This window comes from Vulpes vulpes, chromosome 5 (assembly GCF_048418805.1).
Source record: "Vulpes vulpes isolate BD-2025 chromosome 5, VulVul3, whole genome shotgun sequence".
NCBI classification, from domain to species: domain Eukaryota; kingdom Metazoa; phylum Chordata; class Mammalia; order Carnivora; family Canidae; genus Vulpes; species Vulpes vulpes.
In genome coordinates this window covers 83,744,110-83,769,120 of record NC_132784.1, presented here as the reverse complement: position 1 = coordinate 83,769,120, position 25,011 = coordinate 83,744,110, and the positions used below count along the sequence as shown (strand labels likewise).

Genomic DNA, 25,011 nt, shown 5'->3' with positions numbered 1-25,011 from the left:
AACTTCCTCTTTTTTTGTTTTCACAGAGTGACCAAAAGCCAACATCTTTTCTCTAAATGTCATTGAGAATATGATTTTGAGGCTTGGGTTTTTTTGTTTTTGTTTTTGTTGTTGTTGTTGTTGTTTTTTATATATATACAGGAGGCCAGATTTGGAAGGAAGTGCTGGGGCATAGAGGCAGACAGGCTTATAGGAAACCAAGATCCCTGTTCTACTGGACAAAACCTAATGAGCTCTGAACCCCTCCCCCCCCCCCCCACCTTGCCTGACATGTCAAACTTCAGGAGAGATACACTCCAATTAGGGAGAATGCAGAGAAACACACTTTTAAGGAAGTTTGAGGCTCACGAAAAGAGACACTGGAAAAAAATAAAATTAAAAGGGTTTTATAGACCAGAAAGAAAAAAAAAAGGATGAAAAACAAATAGCCAGAACCTATAAAAATCACAAAAGCTAAATGATAAAGGTTGTTTTGACAAATCTAGAAATTCCATCCATTCATTCAGTCATCCGATGTTTACTGAGCATCTACTATAATGGGGGAACTGATGACTGGGGGCTACCATGAGACAAAAATACATATGATGTACATAAAGCATGAGCTCTCCCCTAAGGAGCTTATATCCTCACCAGTGAAAGAGAACAGATGGCCACACACGGCTCAGAGGCATCCCTTAAACTTCATTCTATTAGATGGAGGTATACGTGTAGGGTTTTTATGAATTATCAAGGAGAAGCAAGGCAATGGGGGCACCTGGGTGGCTCAGTTGGTTAAGCATCTGCCTTCAGCTCAAGTCATAATCTGAAGGTCCTGGGACCGAGCCCTGCACTGGGTTCCCTGCTCAGTGTGGAGCCTGCTTCTCCCTCTCCCTCTGCTCTTCTCCCTGCTTGTACTCGCTTGCATGCTCTCTCTCTCTCATAAATAAATAAATAAATAAATAAATAAATAAATAAATAAATAAATTTTTTAAAAGAAAGAAAGAAGACAATAGAGCAGAGTAAAAGTCTCTCTGGCAAGACCGGAGGGGTGTGCCTGACCTCGAAGGCTGACTTTGGGAAGACACCTTGTGCTACCACAGAAGATCCACAGCAAAGATGAACTTCAGGGCAAAAGATTTCTCTGGCAGCATCACTTCCCTCCCCAAAGTCTGGTCTACCTCTGCGTGACCAGCACTCTTGTAGGAACCTGAACCCCTGTCTTCCCTTTTCTGATGAAAAATGTGACCATGCAACAAACCGGTGGGCTGGGGCTGGCTCAGTGACATCAGCTGGTCTCCTGCAGGCTGTAAGATGGTGCACAGCTCTGCTAGACTCTGCTTCCTGAGCCGGATGCACTCAGTAATGCCGGCATTTGTGACTGGCAGGTCGGAGATCTTCATTCAATATTTCTGGAGTGTGTGAAGACTGGGGCCAGGGGCCTGGGCAGAAACCACCTTCTAGGCAAGCCAGGAGACCAGGTATTGGTTGCATGGCATTGTTCATTTCTCCTTGACATCTCAATTTGCATAATGATAAACACCTGCAAGGCTTTACTGCCATCACTCTAACACCTCTGCAGATTCTCTTTGAGAGAGGAAGTAGTAAAAGAGGCTGGGGTGCGGGTCCTAGAAGGTACTGCAGACCTGCTCAAGTGAGAGGAAGTAGTAAAAGAGACTGGGGTGCAGGTCCTAGAAGGTACTGCAGACCTGCTCAAGTGAAATTCAAATGGGTAATGAATCTGTGATGAGTCTCTGAGCCCAGGCCAAACACACACAGACAAGTGTCAGGTGTCCTCAGGTGGCTCTGCCTCCACCTTTTTTGGGGGGCTTGTCCTGCCCATCTCCCCTACCTCCCCCCATGCACAGGTCACCTGCTGGGCCACACAGAAGCCAGGCCAGCCTTAGGTTTAGGCTAGGGCTGTGAAGAAGGGCCCACTGCTAGTATCTGCTCAGTTCCTTGTGCCAGGGTGATTGTAGCCTGATTCCTGATGGCCTCCTTCCTCAGTTCCCTCCTTCCCTCATCAATTCTAGCTGGTGGAGAGAAGGCCCTGGGGCCCAGGTTTGCACTGAGGGCAAACCTGCTATTTGACCCCTTTTCTAGCTTTGGCCATTCATGAGCCAAAGTCCTAGGTGGTGGAGAAACACTAATCAGCAACTTCCACCTCTCCTCCAGGGGACAAGTAATGAAGCGATAATGAACAAACAACTCAACCCACCATCCTTTTCAATCCTACCCCTTCCCCAGCTTCCCATAATATGGACAAGAGCAGGACTTCCATCCAGGAATTGGAATGAATGAGCCACTCAGGGTATGAATGGGGAGAAGCTTCCATGACAACTTCTTTCCCCTTCATGCTTGCAATTCCAGCCCTTCCTCTGACATCACGTGTAAAAAGGGAGGGTAAGACTAGCTCTGTGGATATTACGACCCAACCCACACCTGATTCCCAAGTGGAGTTTATGAAAACAACCACAATACTACCAGATATCCCCATTCGGGTTTCTAGGGGCCCTGACGTCTTGGTGTACGAGAAGCACAGGAATGAAGTAACTAAGAGCTTCCCAGTAGCCACATCACTTCGGTTGAAATCCCAGCTCCATCACTTAGCAGCTCTGTGGCCTTGGACAAGTTACTCAAATTCCCCATGGCTCAGTTTTCTCATATTTAAAAGAGGGATGATAACCCCATTACTTCATAAGGTTGGTGTATGAGTTCAACAAATCGGTATAAAGGACACAGAATGGTGCCTGTCCTGGCACCTGGTTAACGTTCCATGAGTATTTACTATTGTTACTAATTGTGGTGATTGTTATCTCAAAAATATAGACCTAACTACAAAGAAACAAGTGCAAAAGGTACAAGAGCTCTCTCTGTCCAGAAAGGTTGTGGGGAAGAAAAATGAACTTATAGGCACCTTCAGAGGAGACTTGCAGTGACACCATTGCAAATAATCTCTCCCCGCTGGAGTTTTGCAATTAACCTTTACTCTCAAAAGCTGAGGACTTGAGGAAGATTTTTGGGGCCTGGGTTTTGCAAATCACCTCCTCGGTGACTCAGCCCTCCCCACCCACCTAGGACCTATCTATGCCCACACTTGCACTCACGAGGGCCACTTGCCGACTTGGGTGGACACACCCAGGCAGCCAGGGCACACCAAACTCAGAAAGATCTGGCTTCGAGATGTTCTTTCCCCCCACAACACCCATCCCTTCCTTCCTCGTTTGACTCCCTGCGTCCGAGCATCACTGGGCAGGTGATCCCTGGGTAGGGTAGGCAGGACCTGCCCCAGGTGTGGGCAACTCCAGACTCAGCAAGCTCTACAGAGGAGGCACGGTTTGCTGTTGCCGGTGTGGCTCCCCACCAGACAGCAGGCTTCCCTGGAGCCTTGCCCCTTCCTGAGCTGCAGGAGACCCACAGAGAAGGTGACACTCTTCTGTGAAGCTCTTCTGCTTCTCTCCTGGGTGCCACCACCTTCCAGAAGCAGGCATGGTGGCAGTTGGGGGGGGGGGGAGGCGGGCAGAGGGGTGTTTAAGGAGTCCAACCTCAGATCAGCATCTCCAAAATAATCTCCAAGTGGGCTGCTGCTAGGGAGTGTTTTATTTTGAGGCTTAAATTTAGGGGTTGGTGTCATCATGCTGCCTGGCTTCCACTCCCTTCTTGGCCTGAGAAGCTGGTAACCCTGTTCTGAGAGAGACATCCCCAGCCACAGCAAGCAGCCACCAAAACCACAAACAGATGGGTGATCTCCCTGTTTGGGCAGACCGAGCATGAGCCCTGTGGTGGGCAGCTGACCAGGCAAGCGCCCTGCTCACCCCTGCCCTGAGCAAAACAGCCATCCCCACTGCTATCGCACAGAGAGACGTGCTGTCTTATGCATGTGTCCAGCACGCTTCCATATATAGGATGGAGCTATTTCTGTAGTCTGCATATTCATTTCAGTTCAACAGTTCCTGGCAGCTAGGGCCAACCCTGGGATCTGGGACCACACACACGCACACACAATATGGTTGTGACATAATCCCTGGTGTCAGGGGGCTCCCGCAGTGCTGCAGAAGTCAGATAAGAGAAGGCAGGTCAGGCTTTGGGTTTTCCCCCTTTGAGGGGAGTGAAAGTCATTAGCGCCCCTTGGCCCCCAAAGTGAAAGAGGCCTCTCTGCCTGATTTTACTGCACAGCCTTGAGGCTAATTAATTTTAGCCCTACGAGGCTGGGGCGCCTATCCTACCAAAGGGGCCCTATGAGGACCAGGTACCATGCTGTCAGAGGCGACCTTACTGGAATGGCTGCCATCGTATGACACCAGATTCTCAACATGAGGGGACTTCGCCAGCACCACCGTCCCTCTGGCAGTGTCCAGAGGCCTTTTTGGCTGTCACACCTTGAGGAGGGGCAGGGCACTACCCGAACCGGGTACGTGGAAGCCAGAGAGCACGGCCAGCCAGCACCCAGGAAGCCACACATCACAGGGCGAGCTAGCTGCTCAGGGGCGAGGGAGGTGGCCTTCTGATAATGAGACCCCCCGCCCAGTGTCCAACCCCCAGGTGCGGTGAGTGGGCCGCCCGCCAATGTTTGTTGGCCGTATGGGCTAGTTAACTCATATACTCGAGAGTGGGTAAACTGATGGCAGGCAAGAGGGACACATCCCCCTTCTCACTCCTGCTTCTTCATACATTCAAATGCCATCCTGTCCCCATGGCCACCCCCTCCCGCCCACCTTGCTGTGTGTGTCACCAACGCCTTAGCCTCACAGTCTCCGACGGCCAGGCCGCCCAGCAGCTGCACCATGTTCCAAGTTCTTGGCTGCAGGTGCCAGTGTCACACCTGTGATTCCCCAGTGGTGCCCAGCACAGCGGGGGGCCCACAGAAGACACCCGACTGGCAGATGCCCACGCTACGGGCAGATGCGTGGGCTCAGGCGTGCACACACTCACAAGCACACCCACAGTGCATGTAGGCCCACGTCTAGCAAGCAGGACTCCAATGCGTAGCTTGTCCTGGTGCTTCCCGTATTGGGGTGACCACGAAGTGGAGAGCAGAAGAATAGTAAATTTTTCTCCCCAGTATTTCTCCACGTTTTCTCAGCCAAGCGTCATTTGAATCGGACACCTGGCTGACAAAGGAGCTGCAAAGCTGTGAATTCCTTTATGCAAAGCGCCTTGCAAAGCTTCTGACCCCTGATCACACGAAACCAAACACATTTACTGGTAGAAAAATATATAGACGCTCAGTCAAAATATATGCCGTGCGTCAATTGGTAGAGCATTTGCACATTTGAAAGCCTGACTCTCCAGGGAAACCTGGCAGGCACGACCACTTTGTCCGTGCCCAGCCAAGGTCCACAACCACAAACCAGGGAGCACCCCTTCCACACTCTATCAGGTGGGCCTGGCTTCCCAAACCCTTGGTGGCCTGCTGGGGGTGGGGGGGTGGGGTATGCTTTTTAAGAAAAATTGCAACTTGCCGCGTGAGTAAAGAGGTAGGGTTTGAAGTTAAGGTAGGAGGCACCGCACCGGCCCTCCCTGCTAGTTCTCAAGAACACTCGTGTGCTTCCCATTCAAGCAGAGACACAAAGGAAATTGAGTCATCGGCCTCTCGCTGTGCAATCCCCCAGAATTTCTTTCTGAAGCAGAAAAGATCCCCTTTGAGGACCATGCTTTGTCTGACAGCATCCGCCACCTGCTTAGGCTCCCTCTTGCACAAGAGCTGCTTCCTTTTTGGGCTCTGGGTGGAGCTGGCCGAACTGAGGTGGTGGGAGACACAACCGCAGCCTCTGTCTCAGCCCCGGCCCAGCCCAGAGCGGCCCCGGCCCTGGCCCAACACGGCCTCAGCCCCGGCCTCAGCCCTGGCCTCAGTCCCAGCCCAGCACAGTTTAGCCCCAGCCCTGGCTTCATCCCCAGCCCAGCCCCAGCCCCACACAGCCTAGCACCAGCTCCAGCCCAGCCTCAGCCCAACACAGCCTCAGCCCCAGCCCCAGCCCCAGCCCCAGCCCCAGCCCCAGTCCCAGTCCCAGCCCAACACAGCCCAGCCCAGAGCAGCCTCAGCCTCAGCCCCAGCCCCAGCCCAGCCCAGCCCAGCCCAGCCCCAGCCCCAGCCTCAGTCCCAGCCTCAGTCCCAGCCCAACACAGCCCAGCCCCAGCCTCAGTCCCGGCCTCAGTCCCATCTCAACACAGCCCAGCCCAGGGCAGCCCAGGGCAGCCCCAGCCCCAGCCCAACACAGCCTGGCCCTGGCTTCAGCCCCAGCCTCAGTCCCGGCCTCAGTCCCAGCTCAACACAGCCCAGCCCCAGCCTCAGTCCCAGCCCAACACAGCCCAGCCCCAGCCTCAGCCCCAGCCCAAAGCAACCCCAGCCACAGCCCAACACAGCCCAGCCCAGCCCAGCCCCAGCCCAGAGCAACCTCAGCCTCAGCCCCAACCCCAGCCCAACACAGCCCAGCCCAGCTCCAGCCCCAACCCACACAGCCTAGCCCCAGCCCCAGCCCAGCTCCAGCCCCAACCCATAGAGCCTAGCCCCAACCTAGCCCAAAGCAGCCTCAGCCTCAGCCCCAGCCCCACACAGCCTAGCCCCAGCCCCAGCCCGAGCCTCAGCCCAACACACCCCCACCCCAGCCCAACACAGCCCAGCCCAGAGCAGCCTCAGCCTCAGCTCCAGCCCCAGCCCACATAGCCTAGCCCCACCCCCAGTCCAGCCCCAGCCCCAGTCCAGCCCCAGCCCCACACAGCCCAGACCCAGCCCCAGCTACAGCCAGGAGCCACTGCTGGGCAGGCCAGCTTACCTCCCACCACCTCCACGCTGTCAGGGAACCCTAGCTTGACACCATTAGCCTGGATACCATAGACTGATCTGAAATCTCACTTGGGCAGCCACGTGTCACCCGGAGCTCCATACTGGCTTTCAGTTCAAAATCCTTGACTTTTGCAGGCAACTGTGTCAGCCTGCCACCTGGGTCCTCGAGACTTTCCTTCGTTGGGCCACATACAATCTGCTAAACACTGAGGGCTTCCACGGAGCATGTGACGAGGGCCTTTCTGGGTCAGTGCCTCTAAAATGCTTGCGGGGTTAGGGTGAGGGCCTCTGCAGAGCCTCTTCCTTAATTTTCAGGCAGAAGGCATTGCCCTAACTTGTCTCTTAGACAAGGAACAGCCTCTCCCTTTTTTTCCAAGCCTGCAAATGAGAGCATGTCTAGAAGGGCAGCTGGACTCTGATAAGGGAATTGACTTATTTTAGTAACAAATAACTAGGTTGGCATCTCTTGACAGCTGTGGCCAAGCTGGGGAGAGTCAGTCCAGGGTAGGGCAGCCAAGAGGCCACATCCTGCTGGGGGGGCAGATGGGGCGGAGGGGGGGGAGAAACCATTCACACCAGGCTTCACATTAGCTGGTCACATGTTACAGGGAGGGTAGGAGAATCACACACACACACACACACACACACACACACACACACACACACAGTTTCCAAAGTACTGAATCAAAGGCGCGTAAGCACTGGAGTCTAACACTCCAACGTTAGACAGTGGGAAACCCCACCTCTGCCGTTTGCTAGCTGTGTGTCCTTGGGCAAGCCATGCCATCTCCCTGAGCCTCAATTTGCTGGTCTAGAACAAGGCGTTAAGAAAGTGTCAAACATGCCCAGGACTGTCGTGAGGCTCATATGGAATAACCTACTCCAATGGCCCGGCTGAGGGCCTAGCACAGAGCCGCTGCTCAGGAAACGCCACTTCCTGGGACCTGGAACTCTGCAGTAGCAGTGTCAGGCTTCGAGAAGCAACTTTGCTTTATGGTGAGAAAACGACATCATTATTCCTATCCTGAACTCAAACTGGATATAGCAGAGTAAAATTTAAAAATGTGGTGAATTTGCTTCGACGTGGATGGAACCGGAGAGTATTATGCTGAGTGAAATAAGTCAATCGGAGAAAGACAAACATTATACGTTCTCATTCATTTGGGGAATATAAAAAATAGTGACAGGGAATAAAGGTGAAAGGAGAAAAAGTGAGTGGGAAATATCAGAAAGGGAGACAGAACATGAGAGACTCCTAACTCTGGGAAACGAACTAGGGGTGGTGGAAAGGGAGGTGAGGTGGGCGGGGGGTGGGGGTGACTGGGTGATGGGCACCGAGGGGGGCACTTGACGGGATGAGCACTGGGTGTTATTCTATATATTGGCAAATTGATCACCAATAAAAAATAAATTTATAAAAATAAATAAAAATAAATAAAAATGTGGTGAGTGTTGGGGCGCCTGGGTGGCTCAATCAGTTAAGCATCTGCCTTTGGCTCAAGTCATGGTTGTGGGGTCCTGGGATGGAGCCTGGGAGGGATGCTTAGTAGGGAGCCTGCTTCTCCTGCTGCCCCTCCCCTGCTCGTGTGTGTGCATGTGCGCTCTCTCTCAAATAAATAAATAAATAAAATCTTAAAAAAATATATATTGTGGGATCCCTGGGTGGCGCAGTGGTTTGGCGCTTGCCTTTGGCCCAGGGCGCGATCCTGGAGACCCGGGATCGAATCCCACATCAGGCTCCCGGTGCATGGAGCCTGCTTCTCCCCCTGCCTGTGTCTCTGCCTCTCTCTCTCTCTCTCTCTCTCTCTGTGTCTATCATAAATAAATAAAAAAAAAAAATTTAAAAAAAAATATATATTGTGAATGTTTAATGTAGCATTTAAGGTGTGAAACAAGTGTTTTGCCCACTGCAGGGGCAGAGGGGGTGCTCATTACCGTCCTTGATGATAGGGGTGTTTCAGAGACCTGTGGTTGGAAATGTCCAGCCCTAAGTCTGTCTCCAAGAGGGAAAAGCCACTCCTCCTCCTCTTTCTGTTTCCTCCATGGGAAAAAAAGAAGGGTTTTTCTAAATGGTCCTTGGAGTCCCCATGGCTGAGTCTACGACAATGAGTCAAGAAATAGTTCTTGAATGAATGGAAGGAGATCTGTCATAACTTAAGAATTTCATGAGGCCCATGCTGCCCCTGCGTGGGGTAATTTGGAAGAAAGTGGCACCTCTTCCTACTGGCTGCCAGCCTCAGACACACCTACTTGGCACTGCGCCTCTGCAGGAAATAAGATGTCCAATGTGTATCTGGGGAACAACGGACTTAATTGATGCTAACCTCGGCAGTGATGCATTTCTTGCTTCTCCACCCGGGAAAACACAGCCACAGCCCTCATGCCCAGGAAGGGGGGGGGTCTCTACTGCTCACAGGGAGCAGAAGGGCACATGCCACCCACAAGCTCCGGGGCGCTCAGATGAACCCCTCTTTCTCAACACCAGGGGCGCACCTCCCAAGCAGCGACCTGTCGTCCCAGACAGGAGGAGGCGAGACGTCAGGAGGGCTCATCCACTGCCCTCTACCCAGGGCCACCTTCTTCCCCCTGCGTATGACACCTCATTCAAAGTGTCCATTCTCCAACTTACTTTCTGGGTCCAGTGTTGGCCATTTCTCTACTTTTTACTTTCCGATATGCAGGAGGAAGCCTTTCTTCCTCCCCAAAGCCGTGCTCCCTTCCAGAGTTTCCTTGTTGTCCTTTGGAGGCCTCCTGAATCCTCCCCCCACCCCCACTCCCACGGGGGGCTGGGGCGATAGTACTGCCTCCCCCCACCCCACCCCACTCCTCTTCCTCCTTCCCCGCAGCCGAGCTGCTGTTAAGTCACGTCTCCCTTCCAAGTCTCAGTTCCTTCCAAACAGCGTTACAAGCACACGAAAGCCAAGGCCCCGGAGTTATTGCTACTGGCACTTTGTCACGCTTCCTCCAAATGATGCTGTCCAAAAGGACCATGAAAACGCAGGGCAAGACTGAGCCTCTGGTGTCTGGGAGAACCTCAAGGACTGGGGACAGTGTCAAATATCAGGGGGGTCCAGCCCTGATATTTGGAATCAGGGAGACCGGGTAGGAGTCAGGAACCTGGAGCCTCAGAAACCGAGCAGAAGGCATCACCGGCAGGTAACTGGCCAATGGGCCTCCCGGGAGGTCCCAGGCAGGCCGGCCCAGGGCGCCCCCCGCGCTCCAGAGTTTCTCCTCTCGGCCATCCCAAACGTTTCTGCCTTTCAAGGGTTCGGTGGAGCTCTGTTCACGTTGGAGCTCTGTAGCCTCTGGTCCCCCCTCAGGCCTCGACCCCTGAACTCTTTCCAAGCACGTCTGTGCCACACACGGAGTCCAACGCAGTTCCACTAAGCAAAGCCTCACGGACCTGGGTGCACACGCGCACCAGGCCTTCCAGCCGCGTGAACACCAGCCAGTTACCTAACCTCTCCGGGCCTCCGTTTGTCTCCCCGCTGGGAAACAGGGCTAGTGACAGGACCCTTCCCACTGCGCCCCCGTGGGGGTAAAATAAGGTCAACGCTTGTAAAGATTTAGCACAGTGCCTGGCACGACGGAAGTGTGCAGTCAACGGTGGCCGGCGCTGGCATTTCTTCCGTTACTGTGACCATTATTATTATTATTTCTGTTTCAGGGATCTAACTCTTCGATCCCCACCTGAGCCCAGTCTAAAGTGCCCAGGTCAGACTGTCTTTACTCTCCTGGTACCCCCAGAGCCGGGGTTACTGAATACTTGCTGAGTAGAATCAAGCCATAGGCTGAGCTGTCTTAATGACCCAGCTGGCGCTTCTTAAAAGAAAAATTAATTTTGCTAGCAATAAGCAAATCAGCCATGTAATTATCTGTCCACATATAGACAAAGGGAAAGAAACGCCCGGAGTTCAGTCTCCCCAGAATACCTCACACGCAGCCACCCCACTCCAAAGCCACTGAAGATACAGACCCTGTTTGGTTAGGATATAGCCAGCCCGAGCTCCAGGGTTCCTAACAGGACCCCGCCGCCCAGGCTCCCCTCCCTGCTGTGAGGCTGCCAGGCCGGGAATAGGAGCCACATCACTGCCTGGATTTCCCCTAACTGATTGGCATGGGTGGGGTGGGGGGGTGGGGGGGTGCAAGGACTGGCTCAGTCCCCGCCTTTCCTCCTCGCGCTCCCTGCCCCGGGCTGGCACCTCGTGGAAACCCAGAACCTCGCAGAGCTGGTTCAAGTTCCCACAAGTGCTGGAGAGTCGGGGCCGGGAGCCAACTGTAAGAGCCTTGCAACCCGGGCGCACTGGGGAGCCGCAGGGCACAGGCACCCCTTTCTGGAAGGCTCGGGGCCACCACCGGCTGCCACCCCAGCTGCTCCAGGGCCACCTGGCTACCGGCCTGCCCGCCTGGGGCGCCCTGGGGCGCGGGAGCCGGTTGGTGCGGACACCGGTTGCGCGCACGCAGGACAGTTACTTTCTGCCTCGTGCCGCGTCCGTCCCTCTGCGGGTCCGTCGGTCGGTCCCGGCGACCTCGGCCAAGACCGCGCGCCGCCAACTTTCTCCTCCGCTCCTTCTCTTTTCCTCCCAGCCAGGCTGGTGCCTCCCGCCGGCGTCTCCCCAAGGGCTGAGCGCAAGCCCCGCGCCCCCCGCCCTGCGCCCCGCGCCCCCCGCCCGCATCCACGGGCCCCCGCAGGCACTCACCGATCTGCGCCAGGCTCAGCCGCAGGAGGCACAGTCCCCAGGCCAGGTGCCACCCCAACTTGTCCATGGTGCGAGGCGCGAGCGCGGGGTCCGGGGGTCCGGGGTCCGGGGTGCGGGGTCCGGGGTCCGGTGCGCGGGGCTGGGCTGGGGGCGGTGATGCCGGCGGAGCACGGGGCGAGCGCGGCGGCCCGAGCCTGTCGGGGGGCTGGGGTCCGGCCGGGCAATGAGGGCGCCTGGGAAGTTGGGTGCAGTTTTTATTCAAGGGCTGAAAAGAGTGACCTAAGAGGGAGGAGGGAGCGAGCGCAGGACACACCCAAGCGAGGGGCTGTGACTAAGCAGCCGGCGGAGGTTTAAAGACGCAGCAGCCTCCCGGCCCTTCCGCCCCCGCCCCGCGCTCCGCGGACACCCGCAGCCCGGGGAGGGGGGGACCCCGGGGAGGCCCGGGGAGGGGGGCCCTGCGCCCCCGGACGCCCCGGCTCCCCTCCCCGCGCGCTGCGAGGCGGCCTCGGGACCGCCGACGGCTCCCTGGGTCCCTGGGTCCCTGGGTCCCTGGGTCCCGAACCCCGACCCCCGCGGCGCGGGGCGCAGCCTCCGACCCGACCCTCCCCCGGGCTTCAGGCGCACCTGGATGTGCTGCGCCGCGATGGGCGGGCGCCGGGGGTGCTCCTTGCTCACCGTCGGAGGCGGGGCCGAGAGCCTGGGGTCCTCTCCAGGCGGACAGGGCGGGCTCGTTCGTTTATCACGGCTGGGGGGGGGGGGGGGCGTTGGCTTTTTGTCGGGGCGGCTCAGGGCAAGCCGAAGATGACCGGCCGTGGATGGGGCTGCTATTTCCCTTCCCCAACCCACGTGTCATCTTCCAGGCCCAGGCTGGCACGTGGGGCCATCCGCCCATTCATCCAGCCAGCCAGCCAAGCTCATTCATCTTCCCAAACATCCTTCCACCCAGCTACTCACCTATCTCCCCATCTATCCTCGGGAGGGGGGGGGGTCCTCTAGGGCTGGCACATCTACCCATCCTCCCTTCCCTCCATACACTTGCCCACCCACATATCCTCCCTTCCCCCCATACACTTGCCCACCCACACATCCTCCCTTCCCTCCATCCATTCATCCAACCACTTATTCATCCCATCGCCCTCCCATACAACTTTTCCTCCACCCGCCGGGACATCCTTTTCCACATGTCCTCATAAACCTACATCCATCCATCCGTGTACTGTCTTCTTCTCCAGCCAGCCAGCCAGCCAGCCACATCTGTTCATCAGTATATCCATCCATCGTCCATCCATTCATCATCCACCATTTTATCCATTCTCACATCGACCAGACATCCACCTGTTACTCTCTCTTGCTATCTAGACTCTTATCTATGCAAACAGTAATCCACTTTCCCTCATCCTCCCTACCCAATACACCTCAGAAAGGGAAGGAAGATTGTCTTATTCTTCAGGAGAGGCATTTTGAGTTGGAAAAATCATGCTTTGCATTATAGTTTCATATCAACCTGTAACACACGGTGATCTCATACTTGAAAATCAACGGCAGTATTTATTGTCAGTGTGGACCCCTGGGAGTGTCGCCGAACAACCTTCCTGCCAGGTAAGGAACCCAGAAAGAGGTCATGGTTGTCAGGGACTGTGGCGAGATCCTGAAGGGGCTGTGCCAGAATTTCTGAGCCGAAGTCGTTCCCTTGTGACTTTGTTATTTATTGAAAGAAATTGAGAGAAAGTGCATGCAGCCATGTCTGATTCATCAAACATGTCGTGAGTGCTCAGGGGTGTCAAGATAAGGAAGATCTGAGATCTGCCCTAACTTGAGGGGCCTCACGCTTTGGTCGGGAGTCAGGCTCACCAGCTGCCTGTTAGCACCCAGTATGAGATGTGCTGCAAAACACGTGCGAGCAGACCGTTGTTATCCATCCTAGAGAAGAGAGGCCCGTCTCTTCCTGGGGAACACCACGGGGGTTGAGGGGGCTTCACGGTGGAGGTGATATTTGGACCAGGTCTTAAAGGAGGAGGATGAATTTTTCGGGAAAACTGCAAGGACAAGACATCCACCAGCCACGGACAGTACTCTGTCGTGTCGAAGAGCAAGGATTCAGGAACCAGAAAGCCTGGCTTCATACATGGCCCTGGTGACCTTAGACAAGTACCTTAGCCGCTCTGTGCCTCAGTTTTCTCACATCTAACGTGAGGTTAATAACAGTATCTGCCTCATAGAATTGAGGAGGATTAAATGACTCCAACGTCCTGCATATAGCAAGTGCTAGATCTATGCATGTATATGCATAGAGTAAGCACCGCAGATGCGTTTGTTATCATGACTAAAAGCAGAATTGTGAGTGAGCACAGAAAAGTGAAAGCGCGTGACAGGTTCGGGCAGCGGAGAGCCATTTAGAGCAGCTTGAATATTCGATTAGACGAAGGGGTGAGGAGGACAGCAAGACAGGAGACCCCGGCTCAGGTTTGAGGCTGTACCCGGGAGCTGGAACTTGACCCCCAGGAAATAGGGAGCCAAAATAAGAAGTATTATTATTGTTGCTGCTGCCGTTGTTATTGTTGCTACGATTATTACTGTGCTGAGAGACACATACCGTACATCCGTCATGGACTGGTCTTGGTCAGCTCTGGCTGCTGTCGCCGAAGGCCACAGACTGGGTGCTTGACCAGCGGAGAGTTAGTTCTCACAGTTCTGGAGGCTGGGAAGTCCCAGGTCAGGGTGCCAGCAGGGTTGAGTTCAGCTGAGAACACTCTTCCTGGTTTGTGGATGGCTGTCCTGTATCCTCACATGATGGGGAGAGACAGAGATAGAGATGGGGTGGGGAGGGGTGGGAAGGAAGGGGGAGGGAGAGAGGGAGGGAGAGGCAGAGCCTGAGTGGGGGAGGGGGCTTGCTCTCAGGTTGGTCTCATAAAGGCACTAATCCCTTTCATAAAGGCTCCACTTCCCTGACCTAGTGACCTCTCCAAGTCCCCACCCCCAAATGCCATCGCACTGGGGGGTTAAATGTCCAAAATAGGAATTTGGGGGAAACAAACATTGGGCCAATAGCAACCTCTCACTAGTTCAGGGTGAGGGTTTTGAGTTGAGAGCCTGAATGACTACAGGCTGTTCTCTTGTGTTCCCAGGGAGAGCGTTGGGGGCCGAGTAATGACTGGACTTGTCCCCAACCGCCATGCTGCCGCTAGCTCCAGGGTCCCCAGGGTGGCCCGGCTGAAAAGAGGAGCCCCATCTGGGGAGCGGGCACTTTGAACAATGCCACCAGCGGTAGCACAATTGACAGTCACCAAGGCGGCACCTTCCCAAAACACCTGTGGGCACACCGAGCTCCAGGCAGGTCTTCAGACTTTGGCTGCCCAAGCAACCAGCCCTGATGAGTTCTGTGGAGAGGGCACTGGCTGGGGGGTGGCCTTGGACACCTCCCTTGGCCTCCAGGGCCTCCAGCTTTCCTTTTTCAGAGGAGGAGAGCCAAATGGGACGGGTGTTCACTGCAACAATACTTCTTGTTGCGTTTGATGGAGTGTGCAGGCTCCTGGGAGACCCCTTGGAACCAGACACGGGGTCAAAGCAAAGGCTGTGCCTTCCCCACCCTGCCCTCATCCCAATGATGAGTTCCAATCTCATCAATTTTATACACTAGAACTGCTGTGTGACATTGCATTTCGATAAAGGATTTTACTCGAAAAAAGTATATATAAGGCACTCAACTAGGTCTTCTCCAAACCTGGTCTCTTCAGCATTTTTTTTTGTGAGGTCCACAATCAGCAGATGAAGTAATCGGTGTGCGAATGCTTTACAAACTCTAGAGGGCCATGCAAATTCTAGGGGTTGTAATTAGGAAGTGTTTTCCCAGGAGGAAATATTCGGCGTGCCTGCTTCCCGATAGCTTAGAGAGGAACGGGGGCTGTTCGCCCCCATGCCACAAGTGACTCATTTCAAACCGACTTAGCAATCGACTGAGTCAGGGCCAACCTTTGGGAATTCCTGGATCACCTCTCTGAGCTCCCCCGGTCCTCTTTCCACCCCAGATGCGCCCCCCAGCCCGCTCCTCCATACTGCCGGTCTCACGGAGATGTTCTCTGCTCCTCTCTGAGCCTCCATAAAGCTGAAATCCTTCCCCTTACTAAGTTGAGATGCTCAGTCTCTGCTGGGTGTTGCGCCAGTTACCTTTCTAAGCCCAACCAGGGATGTGGGAAACTGGAAAAGAGAGCTTGAATGGATCTGAGTTGACATGAGGTCACACTGTTAGACCAGAATCCAGGACAGAATCAGCAGCCATGTGCTGAGGAAGCCCAGACCTGAGCTGTGGTTCACCCCTGATCAGCCTGGGTGACTTCACTTAGGTCACTTGACCTCTGGGAGTTTTGGTTATCTCATCTACAATATGAGGTGCATAAAAACCTTTCTCCCCATCTGCTATGAGTTGTAAGTGAAAGAAGGCATCAGGACTCATGGTAGGGCTCAATGACCCACCAGCCTCTAAGCTACCTGAGGACAGGGGCATGTCTGTCTCAGACACTGATTGTACCAGCTCCTCAGTTCCAGGCAACTCCCTGTCTCTGACATATATGCCTTTCTCAATAAAAAAGCATTATATTAAAAAAAAAAAAGCATTATATAAAGGCATGAATTACTTGTTCCTTTTCTTCCCCATTTTATAGGGTGACTTCAGGAAGCACATGAGCCAAAAGATAGAAGCGTTTGGACAACATGACACTTTCTAGACGAATGCAAGCAGCAGTGTCCCAACTGGGTGACCATTTTCAGAAGACCCAGTGGAACTTGGGCATGGCTCCCTCTGGCAAACTAGGATTCATTTATTTATTTTTCCTAAAGTGGCAGGCCTCCTGGCTTCTGACTAGTAATAAATCTTGTTCTTAAGCAAAAAAAAAAAAAAAAAAAAAAGTCAAACCTAAATCAAATGTGAGCAGGAGTGTGTGGAGCAAGGCTGGAAGGTGGGACTGAATCATGGGATTTGAGGATTATAAACACAGCAGGCCACCAGCCGCTTTTAAAGGGAGAACATTCGATTCTCGCACGGGGCTGCTTAACACAGAAGGAGCGATCTGGCAAGGTATAATAAAGTGTGATTCTAGTTCAATTTTTTAAAAGATTTCATTTATTTATTCATGAGAGAGAGGCAGAGACATAGGCAGAGGGAGAAGCAGGCTCCCTTCAAAGAGCCTGATGTGAGACTCGATGCCTGGACCCCGGGATCACAACCTGAGCCGAAGACAGACGCTCAACCACTGAGCCACCCAGGTGCCCCTTATTCCAATTCAATTTTAATTTAAAAAAAAATCCATTCTTAGTTTGCTCTCGACTTATGAGTTCTACACATGCAAATGAAAAGTGGTTAAAAAAAAACCTTCTGTGAAATAATTGTTAGTGAAGTCTAAATAAACTGGTAATTTGGGAAGCGATCTTCATGACACATAAATGACATTGAATGAGTAATTAGTCTCGAGCTAACCAAGTGAAACTACAGAGCTGAGCCTTTAGCATTACCAAGGCTTTCAAATTTAGTGAATAAAAGAGCCCACGTGTGGCTGGTGCACCCTAGAAATGCCAACGGTGCCAGGTGCCTCTGGATTCTAGATGTGTCCATGTCAGGTGCAAAATGGTTTTATGCAGAGCTTTGGAAATTAAAATAGTGTGCCAATAGGTCAAGTCCCACAATTTGGTGGTAGCTAATTTAGAGATGCGAATTTTTGAAGACGAAATTTGAATTAGTGGTGTGTGATGTCATGTTAAAGGCTAATCCATGAGACTCCTAACTCTGGGAAACAAACTAGTGGTGGTAGAAAGGGAGGTGGGCGGGGGGGGGGTGACTGGGTGACGGGCACTGAGGGGGGCACTTGATGGGATGAGCACTGGGTGTTATTCTATATGTTGGCAAATTGAACACCAATAAAAAATAAATATTATTTTAAAAAAAAGAAGGCTAATCTATTCTTGAGACTTGACTGCATTCTTGCCTGGGACTTCTGTGGGGCACCCTGACCTCCTCATACTACACCCCTCTTACTTGCTTGTGTTTGCTTAAGCTGGTTTCTGTTGTGACCAAAGAGACTTGATGGACATGGGAGGGCATCACCCTGTTTTACAAGAGAGTAAGCAGAGGCTCAAATGGCTGGGGGATGTGCCTACTATTAGGTCTTGAACTCAGGACTTCTGGCTCTAAATCTCAGGTCTTCTGACTCTAAGTCCCCTGCTCCTTTTCACTACCTGGCCTCACCTACAAACCCTCCCCTTTATCACCCAGTTATACCAAAAGAATGCAATAATTTCTCCTTCACTGTTCTAGGAAGTAGACATCCCACATGATCTGCCTACAGTTGCATGGCAATCCAAGTGAGTGGTGGGTCTTCCTAGGCCTTTTCCAGAAAGCCCCTTTCTGCCTGAACATGCCTCCTAGACTATTTCAAAAGCAAAACCTTTCAACTGGCAGATGGTAACAGCTGCTTCTCTTCAAAACACCCAAAGGGTGAAACTTCTGGGCTCCGATGTACGGGCATAGCATTCTAGCCAAGTCTGGATGGTGCTCAGGGTTAACTCCTGCAGAAAAGGTTGCAGGTACTGAACGTGGATGCGAGGCCGGGCCCAAACCCGTTTTATTGCTGGATACTGTTGCTCAGCCACAGCAGGGTGCAGCTCGAGAAGTCATGGCGTGGGTGAGAAAGAAACGTGAACTTAAGTGGGAGAGGATGTGGTGAGGGAAGGGAGAAAGAAGAGACATCTTGAGTGTGTGAGTGGTAGGGGAAGGACAAAAGACAGAGACATGAGCCCACCATGATATGGAGACAAATAGAAGTCTTCTAATCATCAACCAGGAATTTAATGGACATCTACTGTATACAGTAGTGCTTACAGGGACTAAGCACCAAGGGAAAAACCTAAGAGGAACGGGACCCGCCCTCTCTCCTCAAAGTGATTAAGGTCTAGGTGAGGCTTGACCAGTCACTTCTTTGTACCAAGTACTACTCTAAGTGGTAGGAATCCAACAGAAAAAGCAAAAACAAAACAAAACAAAACAGTGTCTTACTGTCACTCAAGAAGTTGGGGGGAGGGTGCAGGGTAAATTTAATAAGGTGGTCGGCAAAGTCTGTCTATAGGGGTAACGTTTGGGCCATAAAAAAATATTAGAGAAATGCTTTCCAAAACAGAGGGCACCCCAAATGTGACAGTTTGGGATGAGAGTATTCTGGGTATGTGAAGAAGGGAAAAGACCAGTGGGCTGGAGCTGAGCAAGCGAGCGAGCAAGTGGTAGGAGAGGAGACCGTAGCTTTAAGCTCTTGTGTGGCCTCGCAGGCTGCAGTAAGAAGTCTGGGTCCTCTGGAATGATCCTGGTGGGTTTTCCTTCACTTTCTAGCTCTGATGAACTAGTAGGGACTGCTTAGGGCATGTGAGGGGGAGGACTCTGAAGTTTTCCAGCTCAGGGAGTAAGCGTTGAGTGATGGGTTGGGAAGATACAGCACATCTGTGAGATGAGGGGATGGTGATGCTCGTGATCCACACTTGCCATCTCTGATCTGGTTGGACTAGTAAGTGTATCAGGTTAGACCCGGGGTATGCTGCGGGAGCAACAGCACTATAATCTCAGTGGATCAAAGGCAGTCATCCAAGTGGCTTCTTGCCGAGTGACTCCCTGCCATGCTAAGTCTACTGTGGGCCCATCAATTCTCCAAGGCAGCTGTCTTCCGTGCAGTAACTCCGTGATTCTGAGTGGTTTGGTTTTGCGGCATCTCCGTGTTAGCAGAATTACCACAATCAGGGAAAGGGAACAGTAGAGGATCTCATGCCAGCGATTAAACGCTTTGGCACAGAAATGATACATGCCATTTCTGCTCACATGCCGTGGGCTAAAACCAGTGACAAGACCCCATCTAATTGTGGGGGAGCTGAGGCAGGGCGAACCTCCCATGGGCCTAAATGCACAGAACCGAGTATGAGCAAGCAGTAAAAATGTAGCACGTAAGTCAACTTTAAAGAAAGTCTAGTAACCCTCCACTGCAGGGTGTCACAGGCTGGCCGAGGAACAGTAAATAAAAATAGTACAAAAAATAGTAGGATTGATCAGGTGTGGTTCCGAAAGGCTCTACAGAGAAGGGGTACCTGAGTGAGATCTTGATAGACGGCCTTGTTGGAAAGTCACCCTCCAGGTCTACCTTCCCCACTTCTATCCCATTAAATGCTTCCCTTGTCCTGGTCCAACCCCAACCACGAGTCTGCAATAGGGTCTCTGCACTTATCTGGCTCTTTAAACTTGTTCTTTTGGAAGCAGTAACGGGGGTGGGTGGGTAGGAAAGTTATTCATTTGCTGTGTAACCTTGGACAATTTACTCAACCTCCTAGAGCTTGAGTTACTCATTTCATGCTTTATATCATTATTGTGAAGATTAAAGTATGCTTTGTAACAACGTATCTATTTATCTTAACTTAGGGTTTTGGAACAGAGCAAGGTTCCAAAAATTGTAGCTATGATTTTCTTTTCTTTTCTTTCTTTCTTTTTTTTTTTTTTTTTAGGGAAAGCCTTTATTTTTTTTATTAACACAAAGTAAGGAAAGAAAGTAATCCCAGGGTTGGTTCGGTAGTTCAATGATATTATTACAGACACAAAATCAGTTCATTTTTCTGTACCACTCCTAACATGCCGGATTCCTTCCCCAGTGATATCTGCCTCACGTCACAAGATAGTTGCTGTAGATCCAGGCATTAAATTCTCACTTGATCATGTCCAAAGCTGAAGAAAGGAGGTAAGCGAGAAGAGAGGGATCTTTCATCATTGGTCCTCTCTTCCAATCAAAGAGAAAAATCGTCCTCAAAAACAAAAGTCCCTCAGCCAACCTCCTCACGTCTCAGGTTCTGGGATTCAAACCCAGATTCAAACCCAGATGTAGTTACTATTTTTGTTACTCCCCCTGACTGTGAGTTCTATCCTTTCTTGGCTTCGCAGATACTGCCCTAGTCCAGTTTTCACTCTACCTTTCAGGTGCATTCCTCTTTCTGTAGCTTGTCGTCTAATTTAGCTACTGACAAAGTACTCAGAAATGTAGAATGCCTCAAAAACATCGAAATTTATTTTTGAATCATCTCGTACTCATAAAGGTTTCTGGATGGGTAGGATGGTGGGGAGGATGGAGGATTCAGGCTGACGGAGGCTCTGTAATCCTCAACGCATGACTTCCAAATCGGCTGGGGGCATTCCCATTCAGTCAATAGAAGGACAAAGAGCATGAAGGATGTTGGGGGGGGCTTGCCCCCCCAAAGGAGCAGGCCTGAAAAAGGGAGCATCACCTCCATTCAGGACTCCCTGAACCACAAGGGAAGCTGGGAAACGGAGTCCTGCTGTGAGTCCAAGGGAGGGTGGGTAGAAAGCGGAGTTGAGTCCATCCCTGGCTCCTCTTCTGAGTCCTTTTCTGCATTCCTCCTCCCGAGGTAGACATCCTCAAGTAGACGGCCGGGTTTGCATCCGCCCCTTCACTTTCTCCCTGGGCTCCCTTCACCTACGATGATGCAACCATGAGAAAGGAGACACCAGTCTGACCTCCCCCACTGAGCGCACCTACCCCTACAAGAGCCCTGTTCACTCTTCTCCTTGTCTCCCACTTGCAGATACCAGGAGAAGGTTTGGGGCAAAAAGAAAGAGAGTGGACTTTCTTGACTCCAAAACCAGCCCGCTGGGAACTTGAACACAGTTTATAGGCAGGAAATGGTCCATGTAGTCTTAGGCTACAAACCTGTGGCTTTTCTCGGCCAACTCACTGGGACCTGGTGAGACTAGGTATTTTTTTTTTTAAATACTATTTATAGACTGCTCTGAGACCATTTCTCAAAATATGAATTTCAAGGGATTTTAATATAAGGGTGCTCCTCAATGAAAGGCTTTTCATAAATAAATACGTTTGGGAAACACTAGGTTAAAAGAGGTGAATAGGTGTCCTTGTTCTAACTGCTTTTCCTTGTTTTTTCACAAGTCAGCCATTTCTTGGGGGATTGTTAGCATTGGACACCGTGCTGGGCACTATGGACTGTGGTCCACACCGCCCCGTAGTCCCTGTTCTCTAGCAATGTAAAATCTAGCAGCAACACACACTGTAAGTTTCCAAGAGGGGGGCCATGGTATGCAGCTTTTCCCAAAATGATTTGACCACTGACCCCTCCTTTTCTTTTCTTTTTTATGAAAAGGAGTGTAATACATTTTCACACACACATCACGTAGTTTAAACAATTACCAACTCATGACCCGCTTTATCTATCTGCACCTCCTACTTCCTTCCTCACCACCTGATTATTTTGAAACAAATTCCAGACATCATATCTTCTTTATAAGTAAATATGTCTGGCAGCCCGGGTGGGGTTGCCGCCTTCAGCCTTCAGCCTTAGCGCCTCCTTCAGCCCAGGGCTTGATCCTGGAGACCTGAGATCGAGTCCTGCGTCGGGCTCCCTGCATGGAGCCTGCTTCTCCCTCTGCCTGTGTCTCTGCCTCTCTCTCTCTCTCTCTCTGTGTGTCTCTCATGAATAAATAAAATCTTTTAAAAAAGTAAGTAAATATGTCAACATGTATTTCTAAAGGAGAAGCGCTCTTTGAAGGAACGTAACTACGATACCGTTATTACAGTCTTGATGATTCCCAATTTTCTGCACTAGAGGTTTGTAAATGTAATATTTGAAAAACATATCAGGATGCAGTCCACATTCCTGGCATAGGGAGATGTATGGATGGAGCGCACCCCCCCACCCCCCCACACACACACACTCTGGGGAGCTGTGACATCACCTCCAGGAGAGCACCCTAGTCCTGAGGGCAGTCTCCCCCACACCCTGGGGGACCCAGTCTGCCCGCAGTAGAACTGGGAAGGAAGTCCCTCCCGTCCTCACAGACCCCAGGCCTACAGGAAATGGGGCGGCTGGGCCTGTGGCCCTGTCCCTATAAGTGCTGGAAGTGGCTCTGAAAAGAAATGCTGGGGAGGGTGACCAAAATCTGGGCAGCGGGAGGCAGGCCTACCACATGACATTGTTCAGAGAAGTTTCTATCAGTGATGCTCCAGCGTCTGCCCTCTGACCCCTTGAAGCCTTCATGGTCACGTTGGCCTGGGCGGTCATACGCCTCGAAGACCATTCCTCCCCCAAGTCTGCCCCCGCGACGGTAGGTTGGGCAAAGGCAGGGGAACTGTGAGCACTCAGGGGGACCCAGAGGGCCGCCCCAGAAAGAGAGGGGGCCTGGGCCTCAGGGTGCCTCATCCGGCCTTTGAGGCAGCCGCCGTCCCTCCTCCCAGGCCCGATGGGCCTGGCTCGCCCTTGCTCGAGCGGCAAGGATGTATTGATCCAGGCCTGGGCTCGAGGGGCGAGGGCCCCCCAGGACAGGGGCCACGTACCCCCACAGATCAGCTCCCCCGGCACTGGGCTCCCGTCCAAAGTAGTGACAGGCCTCTCCGGCCCTGGCTGTGTCCTCCGCGGAGGCCTTGTGGCCACCTCCCCGAGCCCTGAGCTGTGGCCGCTGACACAAGGCCTGGGGACCTCGAGATGCTCCTGTCAGAGCCCCCAGTCCCTCCCTGCACCCCGGGCCCCAGGTGGCCGTAGACCCCCGCTTTTTCCCTCTTGAACCATCCGAGAAAGGCCCCCTGCAGCGCCTGGTCACCTGGCCTCTGCTTTCCTCTTTCCTGCCCTTCACTCCTTTGCATCTCATTCCCTCTAGAAAAGTCTACGGTGTGTGTGTCTCCACCTCGGCTTCATCCTGCCTGTGCCCACCTGTCGGTGACACCACCAGTGGGCAAGTCCCGGAGAAGCTCCCACTAGGTCGCCCTCGGGACTCAGGCTGCCTGGAGTCAGGGCAGGTTCCTCTCCTTGTGGGGGGCACAGCAGCCTCAGGCCGTGGTGTCCCCTCCAAGTAAAGGGGACCTGGCGCAGGAGACGAGGAGGAGCCCACGACAGCCTCCTCCAGGTCAGGCCTATGGCTGCGGGTCCCATGCAGGCTGAGCCACATTGAGCTCCAACCCGGGCCCGGTGGGCCCTCTCCCCACGTGGGCCCGGCAAGCCCTCTCCCACCAGGGAGCCAGCTGCGATTCCACCTTCAGTGGCCCAAACAGATCTGTTTTGCTTTTATTGCCAAGGCGGTGCCTCTGCAATGTTGAAAATGCTTTTGGGAGGAAGACAAAACAAAAATCACCCAGGTTCCACTTGTTATTAAAAGTTATGTTGCACAAGATGTGTTTTCCCTTTTCTCCCTCCAGTTTTAGATCACATATGGGCAGATTGGGGTTTTTTCTAACTATTGCCATCGTGGTGTACATACCATTCTCCGCCCACTTTGGTCCCCTAGGGTTTATTCTATAGTGCTCACTTCCCAGCACAAATTCCAGAATTACTACTTAAAAAAATTTTTTTTTAAAGATTTATCTATTGAAAGAGATTAATTAATTTATTTAGGCGGCAGGGAGCGGGGGGTTGAGAGAGTCTCAGACTCCACACTCAGCAGGGAGACTGACGCGGGGCTCAATCTCGCAACCCTGAGATCACGGCCTGAGCTGAAACCAAGAGTCGGACACTTAACCGACTCTGCCCGCCCCCGTGTCCCCAGAATTACTATTTTAAAATTACGTCCAACATTCCACTGATTGGATACAGCTTAATGTATTAAAATATTTCCTTGCTGCTGTATGTTGAAGTTGCTTCCTCTGGTCACGATTATATAGAACATTCTACTGGAAATTTCTATGCGTGTGACTTCTTACTTCCATGGAATTATTTCCTTAAAAAGCTATCTGGTTGGAACAGTTTGATTGCAATATGGAGTTGTTATTAAGAGTGGAGTCCCTATAGGGTTAAAAACCCAGCTTTGGCCCTTGCTAGCTGAGTAAACCTTGGACAAGCTTTCTAAGTCTCCATTTTCTCAGACGTAGAACAAGGCAAACATAATCCTTAGTCCATACGGTTGACATGAGGACTGAATAAAGGAAAATACCATATATTCCATATACTGCAGCTGTTCTGAGGACGCGTCCCATGGCTGTGACGACTATCCCTGCACTCACACTGTTTTTCTCTTCCTTTAGACTAAGCTGACCCAACAGCACATGGCTGAAAGGTTAAATGTTTTCTCGAGGCGGACTTGACCTGGTTTGCAATAATGCAGCAGCTCGGATTGCTTTAGATCTTGCTTCACTGATAGCTCCCAACTGTGCCACTTGCTCCCCTCACAAATGTGTCCCTCCCGAGTGTGAGACTTTAGCCAAACCTCAGTCCTGCTTGATCTCTTTCAAGCTTCTTTCAAGGCCTTTGTGGGACCCTGGCCCCAGACGACCTCAGGTGTATTAAAACGCCCCCTTCCCCATCCTGCAGGGCATCCCATCAGATGGGGGGAGACTAGCAAATGTGAGGCCAGCCCTGGGGCTCCTGGGTGGCTCAGTCAGTTAAGCATCCGACTCTTGGTTTCAGCTCAGGTCATGATCTCTCATGGGTCGTGAGATCGAGTCCCGCATCAGGCTCTGTGCTCGGTGGGGAGTCTGCTGGAGAGTCTCTCTCTCTCTCCTCCTCCTCCTTCTGCTCTCCTTC

General features: G+C 52.3%; 1 protein-coding gene across 5 annotated transcripts in view; it reads right to left on the bottom strand.

The window, feature by feature from the left end:
* Window positions 1–11,730, bottom strand: part of CD44 (CD44 molecule (IN blood group)) — an 87,616-nt gene extending 75,886 nt beyond the window's left edge. For 4 of the 5 annotated variants that reach the window (XM_072759111.1, XM_072759112.1, XM_026012849.2 and 1 more), the window contains exon 1: window positions 11,461–11,730. In XM_072759111.1, the coding sequence (XP_072615212.1) occupies window positions 11,461–11,527 (67 nt within the window). In that variant the 5' untranslated portion in view covers window positions 11,528–11,730. Of the gene's footprint in view, window positions 1–6,749; window positions 7,159–11,460 lie in introns of those variants that run through there. The other variant, XM_072759113.1, reaches the window with a different exon arrangement.
* Between the last annotated feature and the right edge of the window lie 13,281 nt (window positions 11,731–25,011).